Source organism: Pelophylax lessonae, assembly GCF_965119305.1.
Source record: "Pelophylax lessonae genome assembly, chromosome: 5".
NCBI classification, from domain to species: domain Eukaryota; kingdom Metazoa; phylum Chordata; class Amphibia; order Anura; family Ranidae; genus Pelophylax; species Pelophylax lessonae.
In genome coordinates, this window is record NC_138772.1 from 552521354 (window position 1) to 552533503 (window position 12150).

The window sequence follows — 12150 nt, forward strand, 5'->3', positions numbered from 1 at the left end:
GCGCTATAAACAAAAAAAGAGCGTAAATTTTGAAAAAATAACAATATTTTTCACATTTTTTTATATGAAATTCCCCAAAAAAAATATAAAAATCTAAATTTTTTAACATTTTAGGCCAATTTGTTTTCTGCTACATATTTTTGGTAAAAAAAAATCGCAATGGGGGTATTTTGATTGGTTTGCGCAAAAGTTATTGCGTTTACTAACTAAGGGAAAGATTTATGTCATTTTTATTGTTTTTTTTTTAGCTAGTAATGGCGGCGATCTGCAATTTTTTTTTGCGGGACTGCGACATTGCGGTGGACAGATCGGACCCCTGACTAACATTTTTGACTGTTTTGGGAGTACCAGCGATATTACTACAGTAATCAGGGCTATACATATGCATTGTTACTGTAAAAATTACACTGGCTGGGAAGGGGTTAACTTTACTAGAGATCAAGGGGTTAAATGTATCCCTAGGGGCGTGCTTCTAACTGTAGAGGGGTGTGGCTTTTGATGTAACCACAGAGACATACGATCCTACATAGCAGGATTGTATGATCTCTGCAGTTACACCAGGGAGAATGACAGACGGCTTTGTTTACATCAGCCGCCTGCCTTTCTCCCTCTCCAGCGGGAGATCGCGAGTGGCCGGCGGACATCGGAGCCACCGGTCACTCGCACGGGGACCTTAGTGAACGAGCGGGGGCGGGAGCGCGCCTCCGGCGGCGCGCGCGCGCCCCCCACTGGCTCCTGGGCGAGCGACGTAGTACTACGTCACTTTGCCCAGGAGGGGCTGACCGCCGCAGTAAATGTACGTACAGCGGTCGGCAAGTGGTTAAAGATCAAGAATAATGGTCTGGCAATCACCTGGCTGAGCTCTTTAAGAACCCTCAGGTGCAAGCCATCCGGTCCCGGTGATTTATTTATGTTAAGTTCCTCTAGTTTAGTTCTAAGTCTATCTTCTGTTAGCCATGGCAGTACTTCCTGTGGTGTATTTTTTAGTTTGGCCTTACAAGCTGGGTTAGTGTAGCCCCCCAATTCTTTTGTGAAGACTGAAGAGAAGAAATTATGTAACACTTCTGCCTTTTCCCTGTCCTCTGTGGCCAAATCTCCCTTATCGTCTTTTATGGGGCCAATGTGTTCTGGCCTCGCTTTCTTACTGTTTATATACTTAAAGAATTACTTGGGGGTTCTCTTATTTTCTATTCTATTCTTTTTTATTATTTTGGATGCCATTGTTTTGGATTCTGTTCAGCACTGTAACAGATGTTGGTGGAGCACTGGTGGTACACTGTGACAGATGTTGATGGGGCACTGGTACGCTGCAACAGATGTTAATGGGGCACTGGTGGTACACTGTGACAGATGTTGGTGGGGCACTGGTGGTACCCTGTGACAGATGTTGATGGGGCACTGGTGGTACACTGTGACAGATGTTGGTGGGGTACTGGTACACTGTCAGATGTTGGTGGGGTACTGGTTCGCTGCAACAGATGTTGATGGGGCACTGGTGGTACCCTGTGACAGATGTTGGTGGGGCACTGGTGGTACACTGTGACAGATGTTGGTGGGGCACTGGTGGTACCCTGTGACAGATGTTGGTGGGGCACTGGTGGTACACTGTGACAAATGTTGGTGGGGCACTGGTGGTACACTGTGACAGATGTTGGTGGGGTACTGGTACTCTGCAACAGATGTTGGTGGGGCACTGGTGGTACACTGTGACAGATGTTGGTGGGGCACTGGTGGCACACTGTGACAGATGTTGGTGGGGCACTGGTGGTACACTGTGACAGATGTTGGTGGGGTACTGGTGATACCCTGTGGCAGATGTTGATGGGGCACTGGTGGTACACTGTGACAGATGTTGGTGGGGTACTGGTACGCTGCAACAGATGTTGGTGGGGTACTGGTACGCTGCAACAGATGTTGGTGGGACACTGGTGGTACCCTGTGACAGATGTTGATGGGGCACTGGTGGTACACTGTGACAGATGTTAGTGGGGTACTGGTACGTTGCAACAGATGTTGATGGGGCACTGGTGGTACACTGTGACAGATGTTGGTGGGGTACTGGTACACTGATAGATGTTGATGGGGTACTGGTACGCTGTGACAGATGTTTATGGGACACTGGTGGTACCCTGTGACAGATGTTGATGGGGCACTGGCGGTGCACTATGACAGATGCAGGTGGGGTACTGGTAAGCTGCAATAGATGTTGATGGGGCACTGGTGGTACCCTGTGACAGATGTTGATGGGGCACTGGTGGTACACTGTGACAGATGTTGGTGGGGTACTGGTAGACTGAAAGATGTTGATGGTGTACTGGTACCCTGTGACAGATGTTGATAGGACACTGGTGGTACCCTGTGACAGATGTTGATGGGGCACTGGTGGTACCCTGTGACTGATGTTGGTGGGGTACTGGTACGCTGTGATAGATGTTGATGGGGCACTGGTGGTACCCTGTGACAGATGTTGATGGGGCACTGGTGGTACCCTGTGACAGATGTTGGTGGGGTACTGGTACGCTGCGATAGATGTTGATGGGGCACTGGTGGTACCCTGTGACAGATGTTGGTGGGGTACTGGTACGCTGCTATAGATGTTGATGGGGCGGTATCAGGACATTATCCCCCCAGAAAACATCCCCCTGGACATAATCCCCCCTGGACAACATCCCCCGGGCAATATTCCCCGGGACAATATCCCCCCGGAAAACATCCCACTAGACATAGGGTTAGAGTTAGAGGGGGATATTGTCCAGGGATGATATTGTCCAGGGGGAAAATTGTCCGGGGGGATATTGTCCTAGAATCGTTGATGGGGCACTGGTGGTACCCTGTGACAGATGTTAAGAAAAAAGTACATTGTGACAGATGCTGGTGAGGCAGTGGTACCCTGTGGCAGATGTTGAAAGGATAATAATACACTGTGACAGATGTTTAGGGGGCAATGGTTCCCTGTGACAGATGTTGGTGGGGCACTGGTGGTACACTGTGACAGATGTTGGTGGGGTACTGGTTAGCTGCAACAGATGTTGATAGGACACTGGTGGTACCCTGTGACAGATGTTGGTGGGGTACTGGTACGCTGCGATAGATGTTGATGGGGCACTGGTGGTACACTGTAACAGATGTTGGTGGGGTACTGGTACGCTGCGATAGATGTTGATGGGGCACTGATGGTACACTGTGACAGATGTTGGTGGGGTACTGGTACACTGCAATAGATGTTGATGGGGCACTGGTGGTACCCTGTGACAGATGTTGATAAGAAAAAAGTACATTGTGACAGATGCTGGTGAGGCAGTGGTACCCTGTGGCAGATGTTGATAGGACAATAATACACTGTGACAGATGTTTAGGGGGCACTGGTGAAATGTGACAGATGTGCATGGAGCACTGTGGTACCCTGTGACAGATGTTGATGTGGCAATGGTACTCTGTGACAGATGTTGATGGGGCAATGGTACCCTGTGACAGATGTTGATGGGGCACTGGTGGTACACTGTGATAGATGTAGATGGGGCACTGGTACACTGCAACAGATGTTTATGGGGCACTGGTGGTAAGCTGTGACAGACGTTCATATGACAATAGTACACTGTGACAGATGTGCATGGGGCAGTAGTGGTGCCCTGTGACAGATGTTAATAGGAAAAAAGTACACTGTGACCGATGCTGGTGGAGCACTGGTGAACTATGACAGATGTTGATGGGGGCACTGGTACCCTGTGACAGATATTGATAGGACAATAGTACACTGTGGCAAATGTTTATGGGGCACTGGTACCCTGTGGCAGATGTTGATAGGACAATAATACACTGTGACAGATGTTGATGGGGCGCTGGTACTCTGTGACAGATGTGCATGGAGCACTGTGGTACACTGTGACAGATGTTGATGGGACCATGGTACCTGTGACAGATGTTGATGGGGCACTGGTGGTACACTGAGATAGATGGTGGGGCACTAGTGGTACACTGTGACAGATGTTGATGGTGCGCTGGTGCACTGTGGTACTCTCTGACAGATGTTGGTGGGGCACTGGTGCACTGTGACATGCGCATGGGGCACTGGTGGTACACTGTGAGAGATGTTGATGGGGCACTGGTGGTATACTGTGACAGATGTTGGTGGGGCACTGGTGGTATACTGTGACAGATGTTGGTGGGGCACTGGTGCACTGTGGTACCCTGTGACAGATGTTGATGGGGCACTGGTGCACTGTGACATGCGCATGGGGCACTGATGGTACACTGTGACAGATGTTGATGGGGCATTGGTGGTATACTGTGACAGATGTTGGTGGGGCACTGGTGCAGTGTGGTACCCTGTAACAGATGTTGGTGGGGCACTGGTGCACTGTGACATGCGCATGGGGCACTGGTGGTACACTGTGACAGATGTTGGTGGAGCACTGGTGGTACCCTGTGACAGATGTTGGTGGGGCACTGGTGCACTGTGACATGCGCATGGGGCACTGGTGGTACACTGTGACAGATGTCGATGGGGAATAACTGTTATAATCTTTCCATTTCATTCTATTTTCTTTCTTTTCAGTTCTATTAATTTGTTTTATTTTCTATTCTGTTCTTTTCCATTCTAATATTTTTTATTCAAATCCATTCAATTTAAATTTAAATTATAACCATCTTACAAAATTCGAATTTCAAATAGAATGATTTTGAATTTGAAAAGTAAAGATTCAAACAGAAAAAAATAGAAAATAGGAAAAAAAAAAAGAATAGCATAGAAAAACAATAGAACAGAATACAATCAAATAGAAATAATATATAACCATCTTCTGAAATTCTAATTTTGAATAGTATAAATTTGAATTCCAAGAGAAAAGATTGGAATAGAATAGAAAAGAATAAAAAAAAGAATAGAATATAAATGAAGAGAATAGAATAGAAAATCAATAGAATAGAACGAAATAAAATAAAATAAATATAACAAATATAACGGGTATATTCTATTTTATTTTATTCTATATTGTTTTTTAATTCTTTTCTATTCTATTCTCTTATTTTCTATTCTTTTAGTTTCTATTCTAATCTTTTCTATTCAAATTGTATCTATTTGAAATCTGAATTTCTGAAGATAATTATATTCTTTATATTTTATTCTATTGTGTTTCTGTTCTATTCTCTTATTTTCTATTATTTTGGATTCCATTGTTTTGGATTCTATTCTAATCTATTCTATTCAAATTTAGAAGTCATATTCTATTTTATTTTATTCTATTAAATTCTAATGTATTCTTTATTATTCTTTCATTTTTATTCTATTGCTGTATTGTTTTACATTCTATTTTACTGTATTATTTTTTTTAGAAAAAACATTTCTAATTTTTTCTAATTCGATTCAAATTAGTTTTCGAATTTCGTACAAATTTCGGTTTGTTATTTCGGATTAATTTAAATTTAAATTTGTTACTATTGTAATTCGGTAATTCGGGTACATCTAAATTTCAGCATAATGAAAAATGTATCCAAATTTAGATTCGGAACTAAATGAACCGCACATGTCTACTGAGTATGAGGGTCGGCCGGTTTTGATCACATGATCAGTCCCAGTGTAACACAATTGTACCCTCCCCCCCACTGATTTCCAATGATCTCAGAGAGGGGCGGGCACAGACAGCAGATTATTCGTAGTCAATAAAGGGTGTAACAGATTCACTTAATAAGAAAAATCTATGACACTAGCAGCGCTAATATACTTAGCATGAATAAAAGATCAGTATTCATACATATATGTAAAATAATACAATAAAAATGAAACACAATAGTGCCCACTGGAAAGTGACCGCATGCATAAATAGGAAGTCCCAAATATAGAGCAACTGTTTGTTCAACAATTACAGTTCAACTTTAAGTGCAGATATCAAACATATGTGAAGTTAGATGTGCAGGATGTCTTTAAACACCAATACGCCTCCACCATCAAAATATGCCACCCCCGTCAGAATGGACACTCACCAGACTGATGATAAATGCAAGCCTGTATATGCAAGATAAACTCTCGACTTGTGGACATAAGCTCTTCGGAGGATTGGCTCCAAAGAATTCTGTGTCTCCAAATGCAATCAGCTCACGCCAACCATATCATGCAAGTAAACACATGAAGCGGGAACACATAGCGTAATTCCGTACACTTTATTGTGAAAAACCAACAAAAACAAAGTTCCCTGCTCCCATCAAAATGCTACTCACAAGATTAGATGTAATAGAGGCGTTGCGAATGCATAGTAAGCATGAAAGGCTGATTATCCACCGCTGTAAATGTGAACCGACCGCTCGGTACCTTAGCAGGACGGAACTACCAGCGTGGCGTCTTACGTTGCAATGGCGACCGCGTACTCACGCTCTTACGCGTTTCGTCATCACTGACTTCTACGGAGGGCGTCTTTGACCTATATGGTCTGTGATATTTATATTTTATATATAGCGCTGGGTGAGTAGGATTTGGACCATCATTTATTTGCTGGTTTTCTTGCTCTTGGTTTTTATTTTAGATTATTCGTAGTGTTAGTCTTAGGAGATCAGTGCATTGGTATAGGTGAGAGACATTCAGCTCTTATTTTATCTGAATACGCAGGAAGTTAAAATCTGTGATCTGAACCTGACTGCATCCGGCAAAGAGAAACTGCAGTGTGACATCATAACCAAGGTAAGAGACCGACATAAAATCCATCCTCACCCCCTGCTGGAGGACTCTGCTCCTTCCTCTATAACTCTCCTCTCCTGAAATACTCTACTCTGCTGGAGGACTCTGCTCCTTCCTCTATAACTCTCCTCTCCTGAAATACTCTGCACTGCTGGATGACTCTGCTCCTTCCTCTATAACTCTCCTCTCCTGAAATACTCTGCTCTGCTGGAGGACTCTGCTCCTTCCTCTATAACTCTCCTCTCCTGAAATACTCTGCTCTGCTGGAGGACTCTGCTCTTTCCTCTATAACTCTCCTCTTCTGAAATACTCTGCTCTGCTGGAGGACTCTGCTCCTTCCTTTATAACTCTCCTCTCCTGAAATACTCTGCACTGCTGGAGGACTCTGCTCCTTCCTCTATAACTCTCCTCTCCTGAAATACTCTGCACTGCTGGAGGACTCTGCACTTCCTCTATGTATGATTGGTAATGAATCATGTATATGGGAGGAGCCTCTGCTTCCTGCATTGTAGTGCTGCCCAGTGATTGCACTTTACTGTTCCTCCGCAGTACAAATCATTACATACAGGTTGGTCTTTACTGCATAGAATGTCTGTACAGTAAGTGCACGGTTGTTTTCCTGTCTCCTCAGTGTGATTGGTTTTATCTCAGCAGCCCTCTCGGCAGGGTGGTGACATTTCTGGGCCCCTCCCCCTGAATGTAAATCAGACTTCTAATGTAATTATTGGGAAATCTCACTTTTTCCTTCAGATTTCAAGGCAAGGACGCCGCAGGAGACCCCCCGGCAGACGTCCTGGCAGACCCCTCGGCATACCACGTCGTCCAGGCTTTAACACCCCTATTGCAGGCATACCAGGTGGAAAAAAGCTGGCGGTCCTTCAGTGAAGAGAAATGGATTCTATGGAACGTTCTCTATGAAATGTCAAATAAAGGAGAAAATAAAGAATGAAAATGATGCGACTCTCTGAATTGTCATTGATGCGCCAGATCTGGGTTATAATGTATGGCGAGGTGTTGGGTATATTTTGTCTCTCTTTGTCAGACCAATACACACCATTGTCTCCAAACTGAGTGAGGGACACCGGGATCCTCTTATTACAGTACAATTCACCAGGGTGCAACACAGGATAGAAAAGATCCAAAATACATTCTGTCTGTAAAGGTATCATGAGACAGATTCCATATCCCGCCCCTAGGGGGAGTACTCCAGGATTGCATCCCCTTTATAACAGGGGTCTCCATACTTTCTAAATAAAGGGTCAGTGGGGGTATAAAATGTCCTAGCAACCAGTAGGAATAAACAATGCCCTATCTTTGGTGTCAGTGAGAGGAATAGTGCCCCATCATTGGTGTCAGTGGGAGGAATAGTGCCCCATCATTGTGTTATATTCTCCGTGTTGTGAGAGACACAGGACTCTGGTCTGGAACAATGGATGTTTATTCAGGACTCACTGTACACTACAACATGCATTACAAGACAGCTCTGTATATCAATGCATCTCTTACATGTCTCTATCATGGCCACTCTGCCCCTTGATCCTTGTCATCACTCCTGGGTGGAGCCAGCCTTAAAGTAACAGTACATGTGAAACCCTTCAGGTATAACACCTTCCATCCATCAGAAAAAAACAACAACAACAACAACAAAAAAAGAACACAACAACACGAGAACAGGCATAAAACAGTAACTAATAATTGTCCCATGCAGTCCTCCAACCCAGGAGATTTACATGGCTTCTTCCACGTCCGGATGTGAGAACAACTTCAAGGGACGCTACGGGGAGAAAATGGCAGCGGATCACTTTCGGCGGGCCCGTCGATAGTCTCGTAACCGGTCTTGCAGCTGAAACCGGTCAGGAGGGCGACAGCGTCATTGAGGACGGGCACCCAGCGACTCGGGGCCGGAGGAAGCAGGGCTGGCCGGAATGGACACCAGCGGGGCCAAGAGGGGATGCCCTAGCTCAGAGGGTGAACAGACCTCTGGACCAGGGCTGGAGGGCTCTGTTGGAGCTGAGTTCAAAAGTTCAGAGTCCCCCCAAGCATCAGTCTCAATGCCTCCTGATCCGGTAGGAGCAGATCCTTGAGACACTGGAGGTGCAGCCGATGTCAGGGATTCGGGCAGCTGAGAAGGAGGACGCAATTGGTCCGCATGCTGTCTGCAAATGGAACCATCTTCCAGGCAGACCCTATACATTTTGGGTCCCAAAGTCTCTGCGACGATAGCAGGAAGCCAACGAGTGTTGGAAGCGCCATAAGATCGAGCCCATACCTTTTGCTGGGCTGTAAACCGGGGAATCTCGTCGTGTTCGACCCTCTTGTCTTGGGACTGCCGTACATGTTCCTGGACCGTTTGAGGGCAGAGCATGTCCAAAACAGTCCATGGTTGCCGACCCAAAAGAAGTTCAGCTGGAGTTTTCCCAGTGGTTGCATGTGGTGTGTTTCTGTAAGCAGAAAGGAATGAGTCCAGCTGCTGGGGTGACAGGGACTGTTGTTTACTTGTAGCCACAGTAGCTTTGAAATAGCGTCTCAAAACCTTTCTGCTTGACCATTTGTAGCCGGGTGGTAAGGTGCGGTCAACTTGTGTTTGATGTTGTGGGCAGTCAGGAAACCCTGAAACTCCTGGCTTGTGAATTGTGCACCGTTGTCTGTGACAATTTCTCTGGGGTATCCAAACGTAGCAGCGAGATGTAACAGTATAGAAATCGTCGCCTTAGTCGTCGGCTGGGTAACAGGAATGACCTCAGGCCACTTTGAATGGGCATCAATAATGATCAAAAAGGTGTGTCCTCTGATGGGGCCTGCAAAGTCCAAGTATAGGCGAAACCAGGGAACTAAGTCCAGGGCTGGATGCACCCTCGGGGAGGGTCTCTTGCAGTTTGTGCACATCCAGCACACGCATTCACATATGTCGTGATATCGGAGTCGAGGTTCGGCCCCCACACATAGCCTCGGGCCTTTTGTTTCATACGTGTGTCCCCGGGATGACCAGTATGTAGCAAGTCCAGAATGTGTCTCCGGAGGGGCTGTGGAATGATCACTCGGTCTCCCCATAAAACACAGTTGCCAGCCACAGTTAATTCCAGACGCCTACGGAAGTAAGGTTCATAATCCTGTGTGACAGTTGCAGGCCAACCGTACCGTACCCAGGAGAGTATTGTCTTAAGGAAGGTATCCTTGGCTGTATGGGCTGCTACCTCCCCAGAAGACAGAAAGGACAGGCTGGTGTAACGACAACTCTTGACTGGTGGAGAAGATTCTGTTAATGTCCTTGTCAGACGGGACATGGCGTCCACATTAGCATTGGCATCATGGCTGCGATACTGGATTTTGTAGCTATATGCTCCCAAGAATAGGGCATAGCGTTGAAGACGGGCCACAGTCATCTGGGAGATGCCTTTGTCAGGGCTAAAGATCTGAAGGAGTGGTTTATGATCAGTCAGTATGGTGAATTCCCTACCATACAGGTAAAGATGAAGCTTCTTAATTGCCCATATGAGCGCTAGAGCCTCTTTGTCAATGTGAGAGTAATTGCTTTCTGCTTTTGTCAAGGACCTGGAGGCGAATGCCACAGGTTTCTCTGACCCATCTGGTAAAACGTGCGATAGTACAGCCCCTAGACCATAGGGTGAGGCATCACAAGCCAAGGTGAGAGGCCTTTGGAGGTCATAGTGCACGAGCATGCGTGACGCCAACAGCTTCCGCTTAGAAACTTCAAAAGCACGTTTGCATGCAGCCGACCAGTTCCATCTGGAGTGTTTCTCCAAAAGCTTGTTCAAAGGAAACAAAGTGTGTGCTAGATCTGGCAGGAATTTGTGGTAATAGTTCAGCAAGCCCAGGTATGATCGCAGCTGTTGGACGTTGGTTGGGGCTGGAGCTTTTACTAAAGCATCAACTTTTGCTTCCGTGGTGTGTATACCCTCTGCATCCACAAGGTGGCCACAAAACTCCAATTTAGGTACCATGAATTGGCATTTTGCCAAGTTCACTTTTAGACCCTGCTCTTGGAGTCTCGCCAACACAAGCTCCACGTTACACTTGTGTTCCTGATCCGTCAGGCCCGTGATGAGCATGTCATCTAACAGGCACTGTGTGAAAGAAATGTCCGCCAAAATCTCATCCATTTTGCGTTGCCAAATGGCAGGGGCGGAGGCTACACCAAACACCATCCGATTGTATTCATACAGACCCTTGTGAGTGTTGATGGTTGGAAACTTGTGGGACGAAGGGTGGACCTCAAACTGTAAATAAGCTTGCCTGAGATCAAGCTTGGTGAACTTTTGACCTCCTGCAAGAGAGGCAAAAATGTCATCTACTCTGGGTAGGGGATACTGGTCTATCTCCAGTTGAGAATTTAGTGCCATGCGGAAATCGCCACAAATATGTAAGTCCCCATTCGCTTTCTTCAGGTATAACACATTGGTGTCAGTGAAGGAATAGTGCCCCATCATTGGTGTCAGTGGGAGGAATAGTGTCCCATCATTGGTGTCAGTGGGAGGAATAGTGCCCCATCATTGGTGTCAGCGGAAGGAATAGTGCCCCATCATTGGTGTCAGTGAAGGAATAGTGCCCCATCATTGGTGTCAGTGAAGGAATAGTGCCCCATCATTGGTGTCAGTGGGAGGAATAGTGCCCCATCATTGGTGTCAGTGGGAGGAATAGTGCCCCATCATTGGTGTCAGTGGGAGGAATAGTGCCCCATCATTGGTGTCAGTGGGAGGAATAGTGCCCCATCATTGATGTCAGCGGAAGGAATAGTGCCCCATCATTGGTGTCAGCGGAAGGAATAGTGCCCCATCATTGGTGTCAATGGAAGGAATGTTGTGCCATCATTGGTGTCAATGGAAGGAATTTGTTTAAAAGAAGGGTGGTGTCGCGCTCAAACATAAAAGTGCTTGTGCAGATAATTAAACCTTAATTCAAAAATTCATGATTGGTGACAATCAAAAAATCAATCAATCTGTGCTCAACATTATAAAGTGCAAACAGTCCATATGCAGCATCAAACAGTCCACATCTCTTTGGTGTCACACAAATTAGCAGAGACTTGATGTTAGTGCAGATTAACCTTCACCTCCACACTTCACCCAGTGATCTAGTAAGGTACTCCTTACCGGAAATATATGACCCCTTAATTATAGGGGGTCACATAGGCAATATCTCCACTCAGTACACGATCCTCAGCTCCTCTGTTACACAGTGGGTAATCCAGCATCAAGCCCTTATAGCATAGCTCGGATCAGGTGGCAAACATGGGTGGAACAAAAAGAGACTCTCATGGTGCAGTACATCTAAACATATCGCTTTATTTAAAAAGTATTGCACTTACTCGAATCACCATAAAACAATCGCCTTTCTCATAAAAAACATCCAGCGGGGTTGTGAGCACTGCCGATCGCACAGCGCTCCTCTAACCCGGAAATGGCTACGGTCTCACGTTTCCCTTCCCGACGTACGTTTCGTCAGTACGACCTGACGTCATCAGG

At 45.9% G+C, this 12150-nt stretch overlaps 1 protein-coding gene across 1 annotated transcript in view; it reads left to right on the top strand.

Moving 5' to 3' along the window:
• LOC309556598 (cathelicidin-6-like) overlaps nucleotides 1-7552 on the top strand; it is a gene marked incomplete at its 3' end in the record, with an annotated part of 53686 nt that extends 46134 nt beyond the window's left edge. The window contains exons 3-4 of the mRNA XM_082259037.1: nucleotides 6599-6670; nucleotides 7418-7552. Coding sequence (XP_082115163.1) covers nucleotides 6599-6670; nucleotides 7418-7552 — 207 coding nt within the window. The remainder of the gene's footprint in view (nucleotides 1-6598; nucleotides 6671-7417) is intronic.
• Between the last annotated feature and the right edge of the window lie 4598 nt (nucleotides 7553-12150).